The sequence below is a fragment of the Heptranchias perlo genome, chromosome 1 (assembly GCF_035084215.1).
Source record: "Heptranchias perlo isolate sHepPer1 chromosome 1, sHepPer1.hap1, whole genome shotgun sequence".
Taxonomy (NCBI): Eukaryota; Metazoa; Chordata; class Chondrichthyes; order Hexanchiformes; family Hexanchidae; genus Heptranchias; species Heptranchias perlo.
Genome location: NC_090325.1, coordinates 28,998,979 through 29,023,804, shown reverse-complemented (window position 1 = coordinate 29,023,804; position 24,826 = coordinate 28,998,979). Strand labels below are relative to the sequence as shown.

General features: G+C 44.0%; 1 protein-coding gene across 1 annotated transcript; it reads left to right on the top strand.

The window, feature by feature from the left end:
- The first annotated feature begins 977 nt into the window (after window positions 1–977).
- Window positions 978–22,971, top strand: atp5fa1 (ATP synthase F1 subunit alpha). The gene is made up of 12 exons (XM_067982987.1): window positions 978–1,151; window positions 2,943–3,021; window positions 6,699–6,868; window positions 9,987–10,160; window positions 10,748–10,914; window positions 12,981–13,129; window positions 13,561–13,712; window positions 17,035–17,259; window positions 17,797–17,904; window positions 18,633–18,777; window positions 20,919–21,069; window positions 22,743–22,971. Exons 1-12 carry the CDS (start codon window positions 1,092–1,094, stop codon window positions 22,822–22,824), a joined length of 1,662 nt encoding a protein of 553 aa, XP_067839088.1. The 5' UTR covers window positions 978–1,091; the 3' UTR covers window positions 22,825–22,971.
- Window positions 22,972–24,826: the final 1,855 nt, after the last annotated feature.

Here is a 24,826-nt window from a genome sequence, read left to right as displayed (position 1 = left end):
ACACGCTCCACCCCAGATCTCCAATGTTGCAGGGGAGGACTCCTGCGGAGAGAGCCCTCCAATGGGGCCCCCACCTCCGCTGGATGGCAAGATGGCGTGTCCGGACCAAAGACATGGGCGAGGAAGTGGAGAGCAGCCCGTACAGAAAATCCTTCCGTGCAGAGTGAAATGGCACTGAGGGAATTTCCGAGAGACGGCTATGTCCATCCTTGCAGTGCACCAACTGGAAAGCAAACAGGCTCTTAATTACCTGATTGGATGATGCTTGACTGTTAGTCAGACAGCCTTTTTATCCCATCTCCAACATTTTTATAACTAATTAAATAAAAGTGTTCAAAAGAAAATGGGGGAAAAAAATCACACACAATTTTCTTTTTAACGTCCCTAGGATTTTGCTCCGGGGTTACCGATACTTGCTCGTGGCAATACCCTGGAGATTAATATTTAATTCCTGGAGACTCCAGGACGGTCCTGGAGGGTTGGCAACCCTACTGACCTAACATCACGAATGACGCCATAATGGCTATTGACAACGCCGATTTAGGACTACAAGAAGAACTTGCATTTATATAGCGCCTTTAACATAATAAAAGGTTCCAAGGCACTTCATGGGAGTGTTATCAAACAAAACTTGACACCGAGCCACATAAGGAGATATTAGGACAGGTGACCAAAAGCTTTGGTTAAAGAGGTAGGTTTTAAGGAGAGTCTTAAAGGTGAGAGACCAAGGGGTTGGGGTTAAGGTTAAGGGTTAAATATAACACCATTAAGTACATGCATTTTAATATAGCATATTTGTCATTTTTTAAAAATTGTTTCCTTAATTCAGGGAAATGTTTGCGACCCCCCCCCCCCTCAAAAATAGGTTAATAATAATCGTTAAATCGAAGGTCAGTTTAAAAAGTTCAATGATTCTATTGCATGAACTGTGTGAGTGTCCTTCCGGGTGAAGGGCGGAGCCTCGCTCTGGTGACCTTCCGCTCTTCAGGAGAAGAACAGCCGGTCAGACGGCGCCATTTCCAGAGCCGCTCGGAGGAGGAGGCGGCAGATCTCATAGCAGGAACCGCAGAGAAACAAGGAAAGCCAAGACCATGCTGTCGGCCCGCCTCGCAACCGCCTTTGCGCGATCCCTCCCCAGGCAGCGGGCTCATGTAAGCATCCCCGAAAGCTAAATACCGGGTTGGACGGTCCGGAACCGCCGGCGGAATTCAATAATTCGGAGCCGAACCGGAGCCGCCATTTTGGAAAGCCAGCTCGTGGGGCCTAGAGTGACTTTGAGCAAAAACTGTTATATTGTTTTTTTTTAGGGGGGTTAGTTTAGTAGCTATTCTTTAAAACGGTTTTGCACTTATTGCAGGAGGGATTAATTATTGCATTTGTGTCACCTTGTCATGCATTTAAAAAAAAATTCTAACACTTCCATGTGTGCCTGTGAAGGAGGTTCACTGACGATGTCCTGTTGAAGGTCAGGTCCTTAATGCTTCCCATTACTTCACGTTCAAACCTTCAGATGCTTTGCAATATCTTTGATCATCAAATTTATCTTTATAGATTTTACAAATTGTTTATGGTGAGTTTTTTTGCATTTGTTTTCCAGATTTGATTGGTTGCATTCATTATCGTTGCATTAATTTGGCACAAGATATGTGGTTGCTTTTCATTTTATTCAATTTTATTTATATATTATGTGTACATGATTATGGATCTTGGCAGATTGACAGTTGAGGCCTAATGAAGGTTGGAATTTTGTGGTTAGAGCTTGAGAATTGTAAAGAACATTGAGGTTTTTCTTGTATTTAATTGGGCCAAATTTAATTTGTTTGACAATTGGTTTAGCAAAATGCTATACTGTTTTAATTCTTTGGCTGTTTGATATTGTGTCTAGTGTTTATACAGAATGGCACTGTGTTAAATCAGTGATTTTGCTTTGTATATTCAGTTGAACAGGTTTATTCAGACTACATTCTATATAGGTGCTGTATTAATCTGCAATAGAATTACATTAATCTGTGGTGTTGTGGTTTTGACCTTGTGTTGAATTATGTGTACAGTGATATTACAGTGCCTAGTTAAGTGACTAAAAGTCAATTTTTGCAGGAGTGCTGGGTTAATTATTTATAGTGTATTTTTTAGGTAGGATGTACAAAATCTTAAATTTTGTCTAATAGTAAAGGATTGCCTCTAAATGGTGTGTGTTCAATTGGGAGAACGAATGAAGGCCAGGATAGATTGTCTTTAGTTGTCAGTTGTACTAGATATGGAATTGTATTAGTTGAGTTTTTTTAATCTTACCTTTTATCCATTGTATAAATCAGATAGCATTTGACTGGGTTGGTTAAATAATTTCCTTTTTATTATTGATCATTTCAAAGAGAAGCTCCATCACTGCCTTCCTAGGGATGGGTAATAAACATGACCTTGTCACTGATTCGCACATCCAGAGAATAAATTTTTAAAAAAACTTCTCGGATGCTGTTTAGGGATGTTAGAATCCAGTAAGAAAGTCAAAATACAATCTAGAGTGAGAAACAGACATTCAAACTATCAAGTCTGCTTCATCCAGTTATAGTAACATTTGTCACAAAGTAATAGCATAAGATATTCATAAGAACAAATCTGTGAAGCTCACTCATATGGGTAATACATAAATTCTTTTGAATTTGAGAAATGTGTGGTGACATTGTCTTTGAAACCAGACTTGCAGATCATCTGCTAATGTGAACCTAGTTCACTGGTCCTGCCAAAAAACAAAGCTGAATGTCACTTAAATTTACCAAGAGTAATTCTGCTATTGAATTTGAAACCAATGCTTTGGAAGTGTTGTGTAGCTAATCCTGTTTTAGAGGCTTACTTCCTACATTCCCTGTAGAATGCTATTAAACTATTCATGCACTGGGTTTGTCTGGGGAAAATGTATTTATTTTTAGTCTTATTCTTTGCAGGTGGCAAGATGTGCCCTTCCTGCAGCCTTTGTAGGCACCAAGAATCTTCACACTTCAAGGACATGGCTTCAAAAGACTGGTCAGTCTTTAGAAAAGGACTATGACTAACTTAATTTTTGTTGATATTCACATTCCAGTGTTTATGGGAGAAGATGAAATAAGTCAATCATAGTGTCAACAATAACCATTCCCTTTTGATTTTTGTTACTTTTATCCTTGTATTTATATTCCCCTTGCCTGGTTTCAGGTCATGTAACTAACTGAAGGTTAGTTGAGTGTGAGCATGTTGGGTGACTTGCTTTCTGTTCTGGTGTCAGGTGCAGCTGTTGGCTTGCCAGAGACCAAGAGAATTACAGGTCTGAGCCTGCATTGACCTATGGCATAAGCTCCACTTTGGGGTGCCAGTGGGTATATCATCACCTTATGGCTGTCTAATTGGTCTAGGCTATCATTAAATTTTTAGTATCCTTTGACAGTAGTGTTCTAGAGCAGTCTTGCTTTAAGAAATCATAACCCATAGTGATGCTTAATTTTGAATTGTGTTTCACTTGGATGTGGTTTGCCAGGGCTGTCAGGAAACTGGATTATTTTTCCCAAATCAAATGCATGTTTTGTTGGTTAAAGTAGATAGCCTGGAATAGTGGTTTGTCCAGATATTTTTTATTAAATTGACAGTAGTTACGGGAAATCTTGGTTAAATTAGCCATGGTTTAACCAGCCTTGAATCATTTTGCTCTGGTGCATAGAACCATAAAAATTCATATTCTCGATAGGTAGAATGGCCTCATGTGCTGTGTCATCTCTTAACTAGAGCAATCCAAAACTAATCCCATGGCCCTGCACTCTCCCTGTAAATCTGTATCTTGCACTGCTTCAAGTGTTTATCCAATTTTCTCTTAAAAGATGCAATTGTTTTTGCTTCAGCCATTCCCTCTAGCAAAGCATTCCATGATCTAGTAACCCGCTGCATCAAGAAATTTCCCATAATCTTTCTCAGTCTGTGACTTTTTTATTCATTCATGGGATATGGGCATCGCTGGCAAGGCCAGTATTTATTGCCCATGCCTAATTGCCCTTGAGAAGGTGGTGGTGAGCTGCCGCCTTGAACCGCTGCAGTGCATGTGGTGAAGGTTCTCCCACAGAGCTGTTAGGAAGGGAGTTCCAGGATTTTGACCCAGCGACGATGAAGGACGGGCGATATATTTCAAAATCGGGATGGTGTGTGACTTGGAGGGGGATGTGCAGATGGTGGTGTTCCCATGTGCCTGCTGCCCTTGGCCTCGGTGTGGAGATGCCGGTGATGGACTGGGGTTGACAATTGTAAACAATTTTACAACACCAAGTTATAGTCCAGCAATTTTATTTTAAATTCACAAGCTTTTGGAGGCTTCCCCCTTCGTCAGGTGAACGATGTGACCTAGGTGGTAGAGGTCGTGGGTTTGGGAGGTGCTGTCGCAGAAGCCTTGGCGAGTTGCTGCAGTGCGTTCTGTAGATGGCACACACTGCAGCCACGGTGCGCCGGAGTGAATGTTTAGGGTGGTGGATGGGGTGCCAGTCAAGTGGGCTGCTTTGTCCTGGATGGTGACGCGCTTCTTGAGTGTTGGAGCTGCGCTTATCCAGGCAAGTGGAGAGTATTCCATCACACTCCTGACTTGTGCCTTGTAGATGGTGAAAAGGCTTTGGGGAGTCAGGAGGTGAGTCACTCACTGCAGAATACCCAGCCTCTGACCTGCTCTTGTAGCCACAGTATTTATGTGGCTGGTCCAGTTAAGTTTCTGGTCAATGGTGACCCCCCAGGATGTTGATGGTGGGAGATTTGGTGATGGTAATGCCATTGAATGTCATGGGGATGTGGTTAGACACTCTTGTTGGAGATGATCATTGCCTGGCACGTCTCTGGTGCAAATGTTACTTGCCACTTAACAGCCCAAGCCTGGATGTTGTCCAGGTCATGCTGCACGTGGGCACGGACTGCTTCATTATCTGAGGGCTTGCGAATGGAACTGAACACTGCAATCATCAGCCAACATCCCCGTTTCTGACCTTATGATGGAGGGAAGGTCATTGATAAAGCAGCTGAAGATGGTTGGGCCAAGGACACTGCCCTGATGGGCTCCTGCAGCAGTGTCCTGGGGCTGAGATGATCGGCCTCCAACAACCACTACTATCTTCCTTTGTGCTAGGTATGACTCCAGCCACTGGAGAGTTTTCCCCCTGATTCCCATTGACTTCAATTTTACTAGGGCTCCTTGGTGCTACACTCAGTCAAATGCTGCCTTGATGTCAAGGGCAGTCATTCTCACCTCACCTCTGGAATTCAGCTCTTTTGTCCATGTTTGGACTAAGGCTGTAATGAGGTCTGGAGCCGAGCGGTCCTGGCGGAACCGAAACTGTGATTCGGTGAGCAGGTTATTGGTGCGTAAGTGCCGCTTGATAGCACTGTCGATGACCCCTTCCATCGCTTTGCTGATTAAGAGTAGACTGATGGGATGGTAATTGGCTGGATTGGATTTGTCCCTTTTGTGGATAGGACATACCTGGGCAATTTTCCACATTGTCTGGTAGATGCCAGTGTTGTAGCTGTACTGGAACAGCTTGGCTAGAGGCGCAGCTAGTTCTGGAGCACTAGTCTTCAGCACTACAGCCGGGATGTTGTCGGGGCCCATAGCCTTTGCTGTATCCAGTGCACTCAGCCGTTTCTTGATATCACGTGGAGTGAATTGAATTGGCTGAAGACTGGCTTCTGTGATGGTGGGGATATCGGGAGGAGGCTGAGATGGATCATCCACTCGGCACTTCTGGCTGAAGATGGTTGATTTTAAAATTGCTGAAACCTCCCATCCTATCAGTAACTCCCCATTCACTATCAAAGCCTTTCATAAGATCTAAAGGAGGTTTTTAAAAATGAAGTCTTTCAACATGGTTAAGTGTAAGGCATAACATTTTGGTAGGAAGAATAAGGAGGCTGCATACTCCTTGGACAATAAGGATCTAAATGGGGTAGAGGAGCAGAGGAATCTGGGAGTACACATCACTAAAAATAGCAACGCAGATTAATAAGCCCATTTTTAAAATAAAAACACAAACTAAGTATTGGGCTTCATTTTTAGAGGGATAGAATTGAAAAGCAGGGAAGTTATGTTAAACTTGTATAGAACCTTGGATAGATCATACTTGAAGTACTGTGAACAGTTCTGGTCTCCGTATTATAAAAAGGATATTGAGGCACTGGAGAAGGTGCAAAAAAGATTTATTAGGAAGGTATAACCTCTCAGTTCAGGAAAGATTGAACAGGCTGGGGCTCTTTTCTCTCGAAGTGAAGACTGAGGGATGACCTGATACGAGGCCTTCAAGATTATGAAAGGCTTTGATAGGGTAGACATAGAGAAGAAGTTTCCACTTGCGGGGGAGACCAGAACTAGGGGCCATAACTATAAGATGGTCACTAATAAATCCAATAGGGAATTCAGGAGAAACTTCTTTACACAGAGGGGTTAGAATGTGGAACTCGCTACCACAAGGAGTAGTTGAGGCGATGAGCATAGATGCGTTTAAGGGGAAGCTTGATAAACACATGAGGGAGAAAGGAGTAGAAGGATATGTTGATGGGGATAGATGAAAGGTGGGAGGAAAAGCTCGTTTCTGTGCTATACATTGTATGTAATTCTCAGCCTTCTCTGCTGTATTGGCAATAGTCCCAGAATCTCCAATATCTCCTCATGACTATAGTTTTGCATCTCTGGTGTTTTCCCTTAGGTACTGCAGAGGTTTCTTCCATTCTGGAGGAACGTATCCTGGGAGCTGACACCTCTGCTGAGCTGGAGGAGACTGGTCGTGTGCTGTCGATTGGTGATGGTATTGCTCGTGTGTATGGTCTGAGGAATGTGCAGGCTGAAGAAATGGTGGAATTCTCCTCTGGCCTGAAGGTAACTGGGCGCTAAAGTACTTGTGATGGATTGATGGGAAACTAAATCTGTTTGTCCTTCAACTGTAACTTGTATGTAGAATCTCTTAGACAGTTGCTAAATTCATACCGTGGCAGCCAAGCCTCACCAACAATTGTTGCCGTTTCCTTTTGAGATCCTCAGGCCTCTGCAACAGTTAGAGAAATAACTTATTTTTCACATGTCCTTTATCCTCTGCAAATTGTGCCTTTGAAAATTAATACGGGCTGAATGTAACTGAGAATATTAATTTGGTAACTCTTTCCTCTGATTGTAGTAGTCTCTGTTCCCCTTATAGAAACCTTTTGTCATAAGGTGCCAGGTTTGTTTCCCAAAATATGCTGATTTAGCTGATCATGGCCAGGATTATGGTCAAAGTAGTAGAATTAGCTTTAGTATCTGGCCTAGATAATTCAGCCAGGGTTTCTGCTCCTAGTTATTATCCAGTGACTCCTGACAAGCCCATATGTTCGATGAGGACAGAATTAAGCTCAACTATAATGGCCCCACTGTTGAACTGTCTGCTAACACTTGCTGTCGAGGTTGAAGTGTGGCCACTTGGGCTAGATACTGGCGAGCAGCCAGCACATAAGGAACACTTTGTGTTCTGCATGTTCCCCTCCAAGCCACACACCATCCTGACTTGGAAATATATCGCTGCTCCTTCATCGTTGCTGGGTCAAAATCTTGGAACTCCCTACCTGGGAACGCTGTCACCACACAACAGCTTGCATTTATTTAGCGTCTTTAACGTAGTAAAACGTCCCAAGGCGCTTTAACAAACAAAATTTCACAGAGCTACATAAGGAGGTATTAGGACAGGTGACCAAAAACTCGGTCAAAGAGGTAAATTTTAAGGAGCATTTTAAAGGAGGAGAGAGATGTGGAGAGGTTTAGGAAGGGAATTCCAGAGCTTAGGGCTAGGCAGCTGAAGGCACGGCCGGCAATGTTGGAATGATTAAAATCGAGGATGCGCATGAGGCAAAAATTGGAGGCGTGCAGAGATCTCGGAAGTTTGTAGGGCTGGAGGAGGTTACGGAGATAAGGAGGGGCGAGATCATGGAGGGATTTGAAAACATGAATGAGAATTTTAAAAAATGGGGCTTTGCTGGATTGGGAGCCAATGTAGGTCAGTGAGCACAGGGATGATGGGTGAACAGGACTTGGTGAGAGTTAGGATACGGGCAGCAGAGTTTTGGATAAGCTCAAGTTTATAGAGGGTGGAAGATGGAAGTGGTTTCAGCAGCAGATGAGCTGAGACGGGCAATGTTGCGGAGGTGGAAGTAGGCGATCTTGGTGATGGAGTGGATATGGGGTCGGAAGCTCATCTGTCAAATAGAACGCCAAGGTTGCGAACGGTTTGGTTCAGCCTCAGTGGCCAGGGAGGGTGGTGGACTAGGTGCCTAGGGAACTGAGTTTGCAGCGGGAACCAAAGACAATGGCGTCAGTCTTCCCAATATTTAGTTGGGGGAAATTTTTGCTCATCCGGTACTGGGCATCAGACAAGCAATGTGACACATGAGAGAAGGTAGAGGGGTCGAGGGAGGTGGTTGAGAGTTAGAGCTGTGTGTCGTCAGCGTACATGTGGAATCTAAAGTGTTTTTGGATGATGTCACCCGGGGTAGCATCCAGGTGAGAAATAGGAGGGGACAAAGGATAGATCCTTGGGGGACTCGAGGTAACTGCGGGAGTGGGAAGAGAAGCCTTTGCAGGGGATTCACTGGCTACGACTGGATAGATAAGAATGAAACCAGGTGATGGCAGTCCCACCCAGCTGGACGACGGAGGAGAGACGTTGGAGGAGGATGGTGTGGTCAACCGTGTCAAAGGCTGCAGACAGCTAGAGAAGGAAGAGGGGGGATAGTTTACCATCGTCACAGTCACATAGGATGTCATTTGTGACTTTGATAAGGGCCGTTTCAGTACTGTGGCAGGGGCGGAAACCTGATTGGAGGGATTCAAACATGGAATTGCAGAAAAGATGGGCACGGATTTGGGAGGTGACAACACGTTCAAGGACTTTGGAGAGGAAAGGGAGGTTGGCGATGGGGCAGTAGTTCGCAGGGACAGAGGGATCAAGGGTGGGTTTTTTGAGGAGGGGTTTGATGACGGCAGATTTGAAGGGGAGGGGGACAGTACCAGAGGGGAGGAAACCATTAACATGGGAGCCAGGAAGGGATCTTGGGTGGTCAGCAGTTTAGTGGGAATAGGATCGAGGGAGCAGGAGGTGGGTCTCATGGTCAAGATGAGCTCTGAGGGCATGATGGGAGATAGGAGAGAAAGATGCGAGTTCAAGGCAGGGGAGAACCGTAGGGGAAGTTTGGCTTGGTGGGCAAGGGGAATGGAGGGAAGCGGCAGTGGCAGCTGAGTGGATGGTCTCAATCTTAGTGACACAGAATTCCATGAGCTCTTTGTACTTTTTGTTGGAGGTGAGGGGGCAGGGGAGAGGTGTTTAAGAAGATGGTTTGTAGTGAAGAGAAGCTGGGGGTTATTTTTGCATTCCAGGATGATCCTGGAATAGTGAGCAGTTTTGCGAGAGGAGAGCAGGACCCACTAGTGCTTTACGTGGTCCAGCCAGATCTGGCGATGAATGGCTGAACTAGTTACCCGCCATAAAGGTCCAAGTCTGCGTCCCTTGGACTTAAGGGAGCGGACTGCAGTGGTTCAAGAAGGCGGCATACCACCACCTCCTTGAGGGCAATTAGGGGTGCGAATAAATGCTGGCCTTGCCAGTGATGTCCACATCCCATGAATGATTTTTTTTTAAAAAACCATCCTGGGAGAAGCCCATGCCTTCAGAAGATGAGAGTTTTTTTTCCCTTGGGGGGGGGGGGGGAAATTGTACTGGTGGCATGGTATACAGAATGGTATTGGTGTACACACTTCTAAAAGATAAGGAAAAATCTGGGTGAGGATTGGTTCAGGCCACTCCCATGTGCATCCTGGTAGTTGGCTGGAAGCTGTATTAACACTTATGAACAAACCAGTAGTTTCTGTCTGAACTCCAGATTGTTCATTAGTCACATGGCAGCCACTGCTCATTATAGTCAAGGCAGCAGAATTCCTATTGCATTCTACTAACTCAATTGGTGTCTTTCAGGGAATGTCTCTGAACTTGGAACCTGACAATGTTGGTGTTGTAGTGTTTGGTAATGACAAGCTGATCAAGGAAGGTGACATTGTGAAGAGAACTGGTGCCATTGTGGATGTCCCTGTAGGAGAGGAGCTACTTGGACGTGTTGTAGATGCTTTGGGTAATGCCATTGATGGAAAGGTAAGGAGTTTTCAAAAACTGCCCTGGTATGATATCAGGTTTATTCCTAGCTCCTAGAAATACTAGTGTAAGAGTATTTTTGTTGCTATAATGTTCATGCAGTAAAATACATGCTTTCTTAAATTTAAAAAAAACTTCTCTATGTAGTCATCTTCATTCTCACTTTTTTAACTTAACTTTTTTAAAATGTCATTTTTACATAGAATTACATCATTTACAGCACAGAAGCAGGCCATTCGGCCCAACTGGTCTATGGCAGTGCTTATGCTCCATGAGCCACCTAGGGTTACTTCATCTAACTCTATCAGCATATCCTTCTATTCCTTTCTCCTTCGTGCTTATCCAGCTTCCCCTTAAATGTATCGGTTTTCTCTTGTGCCCCATTCTGGGGCTAAGATCCAGAGTTCCAAAATTTGGCCTCTGGGCTGAAAACCAGCTCCAAAGGACAGTTTTGTAGCCAGTTGTTGAAGCTTAACCTGGTCATGTCAATGGAGTGACCAAGTCAAAATGTCCTGTCTTCTACAAGCAAAAGGAACTAAAAGAAGTTTGAATCCTCATAAACCTCAGTATTTGCCTTTCTCTAACAGGGTCCACTTGGAGTTAAGAGCCGTAGACGTGTGGGACTGAAAGCCCCTGGTATTATCCCCAGGATCTCAGTGCGTGAGCCCATGCAGACTGGCATTAAGGCTGTCGACAGTCTAGTACCCATTGGCCGTGGACAGCGAGAGCTTATCATCGGTGACAGACAGACTGGGTAAGAGCAATGGAGTAAAGCACTTTTAGTAAAGCTAAGTAGTGCCAAGTGGATGATCTATCTCTGCCTCCTCCCGATATCCCCACCATCACGGAAGCCAGTCTTCAGCCAATTCGACTCCGCTTGATATCAAGATACGGCTGTTAAGTGGCAAGTAACATTCGAGCCAGGCAATGACTATCTCCAACAAGAGAGTCTAACCACCACCCCTTGACATTCAATGGCATTACCATTGCCGAATCCCCCACCATCAACATCCTCGGGGTCACCATTGACCAGAAACTTAACTGGACCAGCCACATAAATACTGTGGCTACAAGAGTAGGTCAGAGGCTGGGTATTGTGCGGCGAGTGACTCGCCTCCTGACTCCCCAAAGCCTTTCCACCATCTACAAGGCACAGGTCAGGAGTGTGATGGAATACTTTCCACTTGCCTGGATGAGTGCAGCTGCAACAACACTCAAGAAGCTCCACACCATCCAGGACAAAGCAGCCCGCTTGATTGGCACCCCATCCACCACCCTAAACATTCATTCCCTTCACCACCGGCGCACAGTGGCTGCAGTGTATACCATCCACAGGATGCACTGCAGCAACTTGCCAAGGCTTCTTCGACAGCACCTCCCAAACCTGCGACCTCTACCACCTAGAAGGACAAGGGCAGCAGGCACATGGGAACAACACCACCTGCACGTTCCCCTCCAAGACACACACCATCCCGACTTGGAAATATATCTCTGTTCCAGGATTTTGACCCAGCAAAGATGAAGGAACTCCCTAACAACACTGGGAGAACCTTCACCACAAGGACTGAAGTGGTTCAAGAAGGCGGCTCATCACCACCTTCTCAAGGGCAATTAGGGATGGGCAATAAAAATGCTGGCCTAACCAGCGACGCCCACATCCCATGAACGAATAAAAAAAATTCATGATGGTGTAAATTATATACAACTATAGTGGGATCAGTGAGCCAATTAGCTGTCTTTTTTCATTACAATGCTCTCCTGAGACAGCATTTTCAATATTATCTTGGCAAGCATTGAATGAGTAATTCAAGGCTCTTTCTGCCCCAGGGAATCAAAATGCTGTCCTGAGATGGTGTTGCAATGTGCTGAGCCAGGGCATCTATTGGATGGCTCATGTGATACTGGCACAATCTGCCTGATCTTAGCCAGTGATTAGCATGACATGGACGGAAAAGTGACTAAGATGAGGTTGAATAGAGAATGCAGTTGTGTGCTGACACTTCAGTGAACTGTATCAGTGAGGGACATTTCAGTTGCGGTTTAAAACCCAGGTGAATGGTTAAGGGCCATAATGCAAAGCACTACCATAAACAGTGAGATAAATCTGCGAGTGGTGATTAGATGCCAGCCCCTCAATGGGTAGGGTGGTCCTGGTTGGAAATTGGCAGAAAGCTTACCTGTGCTGTGTACTGTTAAGTTGAATGGTTTTTAGCTGCTTCAGCAGAACCCCAATGCCTACTTAATGGTAATCCAAAGCCTTCTAAGCTGTCTAGGGATGGATAGGTAGGTTGTGTCTTTATTAGGCAAATAGGAACTACCGATGTAGATTTCAGTAGATTGGGTTGGAGTACCTTAAATACAGTGGTTTCTGTGCATGTTATACATATGGCTGAGATAGGGAGAGAAAACAAGAAACTGGAGTCTTTTTCTTCCCCCTCCACCCCATTTCTCCTGAAGTTGTTGACCTCTTTCACTCCATTGGCACTCTGGTACCTCATGCAAGTGACCAGTATTTGTGGTGATCTTTGGCCAAATGTCACAAGCCTGAACATTCTCCTCTTCATGCCCCCCATCCAGCTCCACATGTTCAGTTCCAGCAGGAGTGATTAGATAATTAGGAGTGGGGGCCTGGCTGTTTTTATTTTTGTTCCCTTCCCTTCTAAAGGCACGGAGCCCACTTAGGGCTCCTGCTGCCCTATCTGAGATTAGCTAACCTAACAGAGTAGTTAATAGACCTGAGATATTTTTGGTCTGCATGGCTCAGGCCCTGACTCTGAAGTGGCCTGTTTAATGTATACAGCACCTCCCTGTTTGTTTCAGCAAAACTGGTATTGCCATTGACACCATCATCAATCAAAAGAGGTTCAATGAAGGCACTGATGAGAAGAAGAAGCTGTACTGCGTCTATGTTGCCATTGGTCAGAAGAGGTCCACTGTGGCTCAGCTGGTCAAGAAACTGACAGATGCAGGTAGGTTCAGAATAGTCATATTAATCCTTTGAGTGCTGTGCATTCTTAAACGTTTGAGTGAATAAAGATTTATGCTGTATGTTTGGCACTTGTGTGTTTTTTGGGCTGCCATTTGTGCAGTAAAGGACTGCTGCTGATTTTTCAAATCAATGGTTTGGCACCTAGCAAGAACATTTGAAAGAGTTTAAGCTGAGTAGTTGATTTTGGAAGGGGCAGTGGCAAGTGCACTAAAATTGGTTTTGGCTCGCTTGGTTTGTGGTAAGAAAATCATCCAGGATCCTGTAGAAAGTGGGGGTAAAACAAGTGAGTTATCACAAGAAATATTGAGTCATAAGCAGCATGAGTGCAATAGCTTCTACACTGATGCAAATTAGCATTTTGGGTTATCATCCACCTAATAATTCTACTTGTGGTTCTGACTTGTCTTCTAGATGCCATGAAATACACCATTGTGGTCTCTGCCACAGCCTCCGATGCTGCTCCACTGCAATACTTGGCCCCGTATTCTGGTTGCTCCATGGGAGAGTACTTCAGAGACAATGGCAAACATGCACTAATTATCTACGATGACTTGTCTAAACAGGTCAGTACTGTTGTTTTCCTGGGTGCCTTTGAACCACAGCCATTGATTTAGATTCCTTGTCTTTTTACTGAGATTTCTGGTCCGGTGTCTTTTGTTTTCTATCTTCCAAAAGATAGAATCATAGAAGTTTACATTGGAAACAGGCCCTTCGGCCCAATGTGTCCATGTCGCCCAGTTTATACCACTAAGCTAGTCCCAATTCCCTGCACTTGGCCCATATCCCTCTATACCCATCTTACCCATGTAACTGTCCAAATGCTTTTTAAAAGACAAAATTGTACCCGCCTCTACTACTGCCTCTGGCAGCTCGTTCCAGACACTCACCACCCTTTGAGTGAAAAAATTGCCCCTCTGGACCCTTTTGTATCTCTCCCCTCACCTTAAATCTATGTCCCCTCGTTATAGACTCCCCTATCTTTGGGAAAATATTTTGATTATCTACCTTATCTATGCCCCTCATTATTTTATAGACTTCTATAAGATCACCCATTAACCTCCTACTCTCCAGGGAAAAAAGTCCCAGTCTATCTAACCTCTCCCTATAAGTCAAACCATCAAGTCCCGGTAGCATCCTAGTAAATCTTTTCTGCACTCTTTTTCTAGTTTAATAATATCCTTTCGATAGTCGGGTGACCAGAACTGTACACAGTATTCCAAGTGTGGCCTTACTAATGTCTTGTACAACTTCAACAAGACATCCCAACTCCTGTATTCAATGTTCTGACCAATGAAACCAAGCATGCCGAATGCCTTCTTCACCACCCTATCCACCTGTGACTCCACTTTCAAGGAGCTATGAACCTGTACTCTTTGTTCTGTAACTCTCCCCAATGCCCTACCATTAACGGAGTAGGTCCTGGCTCGATTCGATCTACCAAAATGCATCACCTCACATTTATCTAAATTAAACTCCATCTGCCATTCATCGGCCCACTGGCCCAATTTATCAAGATCCCGTTACAATCCTAGATAACCTTCACTGTCCACAATGCCACCAATCTTGGTGTCATGTGCAAACTTACTAACCATTCCTCCTAAATTCTCATCCAAATCATTAATATAAATAACAAATAACAGCGGACCCAGCACCGATCCCTGAGGCACACCGCTGGTCACAGGCCTCCAGTCTGAAAAACAACCCTCTACAACCACCCTCTGTCTTCTGTCGTCAAGCCAATTTTGTATCCAATTGGCTACCTCACCTTGGATCCCGTGAGATTTAACCTTATGTAACAACCTACCATGCGGTACCTTGTCAAAGGCTTTGATAAAGTCCATGTTGACCACGTCTACTGCACAGCCCTCATCTATCTTCTTGGTTACCCCTTCAAAAAACTCAATCAAATTTGTGAGATGACTTTCCTCTCACAAAACCATGCTGACTGTTCCTAATCAGTCCCTGCCTCTCCAAATGCCTGTAGATCCTGTCTCTCAGAATACCCTCTAACAACTTACCCACTACAGATGTCAGGCTCACTGGTCTGTAGTTCCCAGGCTTTTCCCTGCCTCCCTTCTTAAACCAAGGCACAACATTTGCTACCCTCCAATCTTCAGGCACCTCACCTGTAGCTGTCGATGATTCAAATATCTCTGCTAGGGGACCCGCAATTTCCTCCCTAACCTCCCATAACGTCCTGGGATACGTTTCATCAGGTCCCGGAGATTTATCTACCTTGATGCGCATTAAGACTTCCAGCACCTCCCTCTCTGTAATATGTACAATCCTCAAGGCATCACTATTTATTTCCCCAAGTTCCCTAACATCCATGCCTTTCTCAACCGTAAATACCAATGTGAAATATTCATTCAGGATCTCACCCATCTCTTGTGGTTCTGCACATAGATGACCTTGTTGATCCTTCAGAGGCCCTACTCTCTCCCTAGTTACTCTTTTGCCCTTTATGTATTTGTAGAAGCTCTTTGGATTCTCCTTTGCCTTATCTGCCAAAGCAATCTCATGTCCCCTTTTTGCCCTCCTGATTTCTCTCTTAACTCTACTCCGGCAATCTCTATACTCTTCAAGGGAGCCACTTGATCCCAGCTGCCTATGCATGTCATATGCCTCCTTCTTCTTTTTGACGAGGGCCTCAATCTCCCGAGTCATCCAAGGTTCCCTACTTCTACCAGCCTTGCCCTTCACTTTATAAGGAATGTGCTTACCCTGAACCCTGGTTAACACACTTTTGAAAGCCTCCCACTTACCAGACGTCCCTTTGCCTGCCAACAGACTCTCCCAATCAACTTCTGAAAGTTCCTGTCTAATACCATCAAAATTGGCCTTTCCCCAATTTAGAATTTTAACTTTTGGGCCAGACCTATCATTCTCCATAGCTATCTTAAAACTAATGGAATTATGATCACTGGTCCCAAAGTGATCCCTCACTAACACTTCTGTCACCTGCCCGTCCTTATTTCCCAAGAGGAGGTCAAGTTTTGCCCCCTCTCTAGTCGGGCCATTGAGATTTCTCCCTTTGTATTTCCCTGGTTATGAGGGAGCAGGCCACTTGTCAGGTTTCTGCCAGTGCTTCTCTGGAACTGGCTGCTTTATAATATTACCCTTTTGGCAAGAATCCAGTAGCCTGGACAGAACTGCATGTGTGGAGACTCTTCCAGATCCTGGATCTTGAATCAGAGATTCAATCCTTGCATGAACAGAGTGTTAAAATCAATGTTGTGCCAATTGGAAATGTCTCTTGCTTTGCTTGACTGCAAGTTCTGTTGGCCAATACATCGATGTTGAAACTTGGAACTGTTCCCCTTATATAGAACATGTCTTTTTGTCCTCTCCTAAAGGTATTGAGTTTTGCTGGATTATGAGTCCAATGCAAGTCATCCACTGAGCCAAAGCTAACAGCAACCCTGGCTGACTTTCTTTTCCTCCCCTCCCCCTGCTTAGCCTGGAGGTGCTCAGACTATTTGTAGTGCCTGTACTGCCCTCTTGGTTGAGATCAATTAATTCAGGACAGACCAAGAATCAAACTTGGATCTCATCAGGGAACATTTTCTTGAGATTCAGCCATTGAGGTCTTTCTGAAGTAGAACCACTTGGCTCATGTCTCTACTTCTGCTATGGGATCCATACTTAAATGTTTTTTTTAAAACCATTGCTAGTTTTTGAACAAAATTGTCTAAGCTCACTTTTGGGGGCAGTTAAGATATTGAAAGGCTGCTGCTGAGGATGATTCGGACCAGACTTCGTCCCTACATCTGAAACTGTGTGGTGTTCATGGATAATTGATAGTCTACTCCAAGATCCTCCTTTAGTACAGTGTAATGAGACTTGTAACAACCGTAGTCTTGATCTCGCTTAAACCTCTTTCAGGCTGTTGCCTACCGTCAGATGTCCCTGCTGCTGCGTCGTCCCCCAGGACGGGAGGCCTACCCTGGTGATGTGTTCTACCTGCACTCACGTCTGCTGGAGAGAGCTGCCAAGATGAATGATAACTTTGGTGGTGGTTCCCTTACTGCTCTTCCTGTCATTGAGACTCAGGCTGGTGATGTGTCTGCTTACATTCCAACCAATGTCATCTCCATCACTGATGGTCAGGTAAGTTGCAGAAGCACAAATTGTTCTTTGATCTTTTTGTAGATCGGGTTGAAAAGTCAGTATTTGAATCACTCAAGACTGGGGATGCATTCAGGAACACTAACTGATCACTTTTCAGCAACATCTTACCACTATATACAATTCAAGAATGCTGGTCATTTCCCAGTAAGCATGCAGGGGGTTTGCACTTGACTCCCAAGTGGCCAATGAGTTGTTGGGAGGCACAGAACAGAAGGAAATCATGGTAGTGGTGAGGGTGACATGGGAAGAAGGGAGAGCCCACTGAAAATGTACCAAAACTTTAATGGTAAAAAGAAGGAAGACTGGAGTATTGATTTGTTGTTATCAGTTTCATTGGAGAATAAAACTTAGCGTATTCACCACTTTAGTTTTGTAATAAGAACATGCTATAATGTAGATGTAGCATTAGATTTGATATGTAGCCTTGTAAGTGGTACCTTTTATTGTCATGCATTTAATTATCTGTTCTGATGTAGCATTAGGTTTTTGTTTAATCATGTAACTCTTGTTTACTAGATCTTCTTGGAAACTGAACTGTTCTACAAGGGTATCCGCCCAGCCATCAATGTGGGTCTGTCTGTGTCCCGTGTAGGATCTGCTGCCCAGACCAAAGCTATGAAACAGGTATTTAATGCATAGCTTTGTCTGCTTCCTTTTGATTACTGACTAGCAACTAACTGAAATAGTTCAGCACTGCTGCAGGTACTTTCAATTATACAAACTCGCTTTAAGGTAGGCCTGCCTGTTCATGAATTTTATTGGAGCAGGAAGATTGTTTGAACAATATTGCTACTTATTTAAGAGCTGGGTCTTTATTATTGGGAGCAGAGCATAATGTCAAATTAGAGAGCCTAAGACATGAAATCTAGCAGTGGGGCTTCTCCGATAGCTTTTTATGCTTATCCATAGCTGAGTGATACAGACCAGGAAGGTACCAGATTGGATGCTTGGTCTGCTGAGTAGAAGTAAGCACACCACAATTGGCATCAGGACCACCATATGAAAAATGAGCTGAAGTCCCGATGACTGTCCACAGTCCTCGCTGGAAGTGTGCATATGTGGACATCTGGCAAGCATAGATCAGGCTCTACTGTAATCCTCCTTCTCTTCGCATCCACCCTCGCTAGCCATGCAACTGGCCTGCTGACACTGTCAAAGACCATGTTGGTAAGGTTCCAAGTAGAGGTTGATGTTTGTGGAATACAACTCCAGTAAGAATGGACAGTGAAATTCTTGGAGACAAGTTCTTTGCTCAGCATACCTTCAAAATGCTCCTGCTGATGCCCTTCAGATCCTCTTGAATAATGAGACATTCCTAATAACTTCTGATTCTTGGTGTTTGCTGTTTACAGGTGGCTGGTACCATGAAACTGGAGCTGGCCCAGTTCCGTGAGGTGGCAGCTTTTGCCCAGTTTGGCTCCGACTTAGATGCTGCCACGCAACAGCTGTTGAATCGTGGTGTTCGTTTGACAGAGCTGCTCAAACAAGGACAGTACGGTGAGTGTATCCCCCGGGTTGTGATGCTAGGTGATGGCTTGATTTCCCTAATTTGTATTGCCTCTGGTTCCACCATGGATAGTGGCACTGTTGCTTTGCAAGTTACAATGGTAAGGTGCACCATAAGTAGTTCTTTTTAAAAGAGCTCAGCCTGCAAATGCAACATTAACTGAAAATCCTAGGCATATTTGCACATAAAAGAAATTCTGGCCAGTGCATTTGACTGGATTCTTGCTCTATGGAAGATAACACCTTGTACCCAGACACACCTTGGTGCAGGGTATCAGTTCACTGTACTGTATGGTACCCTTATGATGTACCTTAGTATAACACACTAAGGGGTCATATTTATAAATTTAACAACAAAAGAAAATAGGAAATTCAAGAACAACTATTTTACCAGAAGGGTGGTAAATATACAGAACAGATTACTGGCACAGATGGTGGAACAAGAAACCGTAATGGGTTTCAAGAAGGAACTTGACAGGTTGTTGTCAACAGATGGGATTCAGGGTCATTGAAATGCATCAAAAGAATACTGTGGATGGGCTAAGTAGACTTTTTTTTATTCGTTCATGGGATGTGGGTGTCACTGGCAAGGCTGGCATTTATTGCCCATCCCTAATTGCCCTTGAGAAGGTGATGGTGAGACACCTTGAACCACTGCAGTCTGTGTGGTGGCTATTCTCCCACAGTGCTGTTAGGTAGGGAGTTCCAGGATTTTGACCCAGTGACGATGATGGAACGGCGATATATTTCCAAGTTGGGATGGTGTGTGACTTGGAGGGGAACGTGCAGGTGGTGTTCCAATGTGCCTGCTGCTCTTGTCCTTTTAGGTGGTAGAGGTCGTGGGTTTTGGAGATGCTGTCGAAGAAGCCTTGGCGAGTTGCTGCAGTGCATCCTGTGAATGGTACACACTGCAGCCACGGTGTGCCAGTGTTGAAGGGAGTGAATGTTTAGGGTGGTGGATGGGGTGCCAATCAAGCAGGCTGCTTTGTCCTGGATGGTGTCGAGCTTCTTGAGTGTTGTTGGAGATGCACTCATCCAGGCAAGTGGAGAGTATTCCATCACACTCCTGACTTGTGTCTTGTAGATGGTGGAAAGGCTCTGGGGAGTCAGGAAGTGAGTCACTCGCCACAGAATACCCAGCCTCTGACCTGCTCTTGTAGCCACAGTATTTGTGACTGGTCCAGTTCAGTTTCCGGTCAATGGTGACCCCCAGGATGTTGATTGTAGGGGATTCGGCGATGGTAATGCAGTTGAATGTCAAGGAGAAGTGGTTAGACCCTTTTGTTGGAGATGGTCATTGTCTGGCGTGAATGTTACTTGCCACTTATCATCCCAAGCCTGGATGTTGTCCTGTCTTGCTGCATGCAGGCACGGACTCCTTCATTTATCTGAGGGGTTGCGAATGGAACTGAACACTGCAATCATCAGCGAACATCCCCATTTCTGACCTTATGATGGAGGGAAGGTCATTGATGAAGCAACTGAAGATGGTTGAGCCTAGGACACTGCCCTGAGGAACTCCTGCAGGTCTTCTGCCTGAAACTTTAATTCTTGATAGCTTTGGTTATGATGTGGTGCGATAATGCAATATAATGTTGAGAAAGCAGTAATATGTCCAAAGTTTGTTTTCAATTTATAAACCAAAAAAGTTAAAGTATTCAGGAGTCATAGTGGAATATTGTTTATTTTTGTTGAAATCAATTCTTTTTGAATGATTTGTTGGGGCTCCTCTTTCTAGTTTTTGTCCCATATTGTTCCACCTATCTGTGTTCAGTTCTGAAATGTAATAAACTATCCTCTTCTCACTATTCTGTAACATTAAGTGTATTGAAGTAGTATTTTGAAATATTTTTGCTGCTAATTGTCTCCCTTCACCCTCCACCCCCAGCCCCCACTTACCCTGGCAAAGTGTCAGCCTTTGTATGGTTCCACTTGGCCTCCACTGCCTCAACTCGAGTAGCCATGTGAGAAGGTGGTATGAGTGGTACTTCAGTCTGACCACTGTTTATGAATGTTTTGTGTTGGATATCTCATTGGTGTAACATACTTTTGGTTTGTTGGGGGGTGGGGGTTAACCTTTTCCTTGCAGCATTTGTTCCAATATGTGAGGTAACTCCTGTTTTACCTTTCAGTTCCCATGGCAATCGAGGAGCAGGTAGCGGTTATTTATGCTGGTGTCCGAGGTCACTTGGATAAACTGGAGCCCAGCAAGATCACAAGGTTTGAGACTGCTTTCTTGGCCCATGTGAAGAGTCAGCACCAGGATGTCTTGGGAACAATCAGGTAAGCGGGTCATCTGATCTGACTGAATCCCACAAAGACTGCAGCTCCTTCAGGTCTCTGCCTCCAATTCCAATTAATTGTTGAGGCTGGCTCATCACTGAACAGTGTCTTGAAGTACTGCACACCAGCCTGGCTCAATTATTGGACTACTGAGTCTGACTGTCAATTCAGTACTAATTATTCATCACCAGGCTGTCAATTGGAAGACACCTCAACCCCAGAGACACCACTTTCCCTTCTGCCAACCTAGGAAACTAGCTAAAGCTATCCAACATCTCTGTATGTGATCAGGAATTAAAGTGTAGTGAGATGTGGGCTTGTCATAATTTAAGCTGCAGATGTACTTAAGATGGAATCACTCTAATTGTAGTGGTGTACCTAGAGATTGCAAAAATGTAGTTTGAAGCAGTGGCAGATTTGGAAATAACTGAAGAGGCATGAGACACCCCATTTCCCGTGGTGATGGGGGCATTGCTGTCGTCCCATCACCCCAGAAAATTTTAACTTCACAACTTTTTTGGTGTATTTTACCATTTTGGACCCTACCTGACATTAGCTTCCACTGTCTTTGAAGCCAAAAATTTATCCTGGAAGTGTTTTTAAATATGAAAAAAAAAAATATTTGTAGGGTCTCCAAGACAACTTTACAAGGTCTGGTAACTCCAGATACATTGTCAATCGGTGAATTGAGCCCTTTTACAACATGCATCTATGATGGTCCTAACCAACAGTGTACTTTGCATCCACACGACAAAATTGGATCGCTCATGTCTTCTGTCACAGTGCCCAAGCACAGACTGGGCATCAAACCTGGCACAGAAACAAAGTACTTGAAACACATAGCACAGCAGCCAGCGTCTGCCACTTCATAATTTAGGGCTGAGTCCTAAATTCAGATCTGAAAAATAAAAGATGACCAAGCATATTAATAAAATCGGAACAAACTGGGAGGGGGAAGAGAGGAGCAGGAAATAAACCAGAAGTATCAATAGAAAGCTTGTTGGTATATACAAGATCACCTCTGGCAATAGAAAGAATCAAACCTGGACTGTTTGATGTCTTGCAAAAGATTATTAATTAAAGCTCTTGTTTGCACCCTAGGGGAGATATTTTGTGCTGTGTTTGGGTGGTAAAGCAAATTGTTGTGTTCCCCCAGTCGAATGCTAAAGATTCTGTTCATTCTTGCATCTCTGTGTGTTGTATACTGTATTATCCCAAGCCAAGCAGCTGAGTGGGTTTCTTGTCCCCAGTCCATCTTCATTGCTGTTCTGAAATGGCCAGTAAGAGGTGGGATGATACTGCTTTACTCTTCCATAGATGTTTACAGAACAAGAGGGTGTCTGAGCCAACTATTGCTGGAGAAATCCAAAAATAATCACTGTTCTATGCTTTCTCCCCATAACCTTGTATCTTCTGTCAAATATGTATCCAGGGTGGAGACATTTCTAGCTGGTTTGACATTTTTTTGCTGCAGCATGGCTGGTACCAGTGAGAGGTTGGCAGGGATCTGCTTTGTCATTCCATATCATTTATACGCTGGACATCTGAACCCACCTAATCTTTAAATGCATCAATCTGAGCCTTTGAATTTTGATTTATAATGTTCACAATTTGTAACACTACAAACAATGTTAACTACCAAGGCAAATAAATGAATCTTTATTTTTGTAAAGGACTGAGGGGAAGATCAATGATGAGATGGAAGTCAAGCTGAAGAAGATTGTAATTGACTTCTTGTCCACCTTCGATGCGTAAGCTCACTCCTGTGTCTGCCGACCTGTCTTGTTAATGTGTCGCTGAGTGCTCTGCTTCCTCTTTGCATAAACTGTTGGAAAGTGGTTTATGCTTTTGTTTAAAATGTACAGAAAGTTTTCTCTTCAGAGAATAAAAAGTTCCAATCGATCCATTGAGTTTGGCCTTTCCTTTTTCATGTTCATTAAGGTGAAGAAAGTTGGTGCTGATGAATGCAGTATGGTCAGGGCCCATAGCACTTAACAATTTTAAATTATTTTCTTCCTTCCACTGAACCAGTCTTCCCTATTTGAATTTTATTTTTGCCACTGCCTGATTTGCTAATACCAATATGTATGGTGTCCAGTGACCATAACCATCTAATCCCCATTCATATGCAGCTCTTCAATCCCGGGGCATTTTGCACTTAACACTGTGCACATGCAAGTGAATCATGTGAAGTTGTGGTGATTAATGAGCTGCAAATCCCAGACAATCACATGGAGGGGATATTGGGGTGGATTTTTAACTGGTCTCTGGGTGGCAGCGAGTGGAATGCGCACTTTACACCCCAACTTCAATGGAAGGGAAAATTGTGTGGGTGGTAAAACGGGTGGCTGACTTGCTGTCTGGTTTGGTGGGGAGTGGGAGGGAACAGTTAAAATCAACCTCATTAGAAGGGGTGACCAAAAGTTTGGTCAGAGTTGGTTTTAAAGAGGAGATGCAGGCGAAGATTGAGAAAGATTCCCTCTCTCTGAGAGTTGAGGGAATTCCAGTGTGTAGTGCCAACAGGATGGTTGGTGCAGGAAATGGAAAAATACGCCGGTGAATATCGGGTGCTCCTGAGGCTGAGGCACATTGTTGAATATACTGATGTTGGGTACCTGAAATGGAAAGTATTCTGGTCTCCAGCACAAGCGTACCCACCTAATGAGCTCAGCTTTTAAAATAGCATAAAGGACCCCAGCAGGAATATTAAAATCCACATTTTAATTCTGCTCTACGATTTAGTTCTGCTCTGATTCAACATCAAACCGCATAGTGTACTGATCTACAGAACAATTAGTGAGCCACCATATTTTCTACATAACATTTACAAAGGTGTTGGCGCAAGAAGGTTCTTTGTTTATTCTCAATCAGTTAACTATGTCTGAACATTTAATAATGAGTTGTTTATACAACAGAAGCACTGGGATTGGCTTGCTTACTGGAAGCAGTGATTTTTTTTTTCCTTTTTTTATCAAGACAAAGGATGGTAGTGTTGAGGGAATGAACACACTTTTTGGTCCAGCTGCAGTATCAAGCATTCCCAAGTCAGGTACCAGAAAGGTATTCATAGAGCAGCATAGAAGGCACTTTATTATCAAAGATTCCACAGTATGTTCTATGTATTAGATGAAATATATCCCATCAAATACTCCCAAATTCAAGTATATGCTCCCAGGTCAGGAAACATGAGTAACTGTACCTGCCCTTGCTTATCGAATCATGCTGGAGGAAAATCCTGGAGCTCTGGAGTAAAATTATATACCTTATTTTTGAACTCTCTTCACTTGGGATTTGCTCATATGATGTATCTTGACAATAATTAACCACAAACTATCTAATGGATTGTTCCACTGAAAGTTGGTGTGTGACCTTTCCTTCTGGGATCTTGCTACTTTCTGCAGTGCCTGGTATCTGTTCACTAATATCTCTTGGGTAGCTTTGCAAAGTTTTCTATCTTTCTTGCTTCCTTAGCCAATCCTAACCCATCCAGTATCCCCCTTTCCTTCTGTCACAACCAGGCTGTTCCTGACTACAGGTCTCCAGCTCCAACCTCTGACTGTTCCTGCTTGAGTAATGATGCTAGCCTGGTCATGTCTTACTGAATTTATTACTTGCCCTTAAAATCCCCTCCTTTCTATTTGCATTTGTAAGTTCCTGTATCTTGCTTTCTAATGCCATAACTCAGCTTACTAATTGATAGGTAGACTTGCAGCTTTTCACCCCTCTTGTATCTAGCTATCTCACTTATGAATATCCC

What these genes read in the sequence shown, in the direction of transcription:
- atp5fa1 (XM_067982987.1), top strand. Translation starts at nt 1,092, where the DNA reads ATGCTGTCGGCCCGCCTCGCAACCGCCTTTGCGCGATCCCTCCCCAGG. An exon ending in ACGATGACTTGTCTAAACAG is followed by an intron (nt 13,713 to 17,034) that starts GTCAGTACTGTT and finishes AACCTCTTTCAG; the next exon opens with GCTGTTGCCTACCGTCAGAT. An exon ending in TCTCCATCACTGATGGTCAG is followed by an intron (nt 17,260 to 17,796) that starts GTAAGTTGCAGA and finishes CTTGTTTACTAG; the next exon opens with ATCTTCTTGGAAACTGAACT.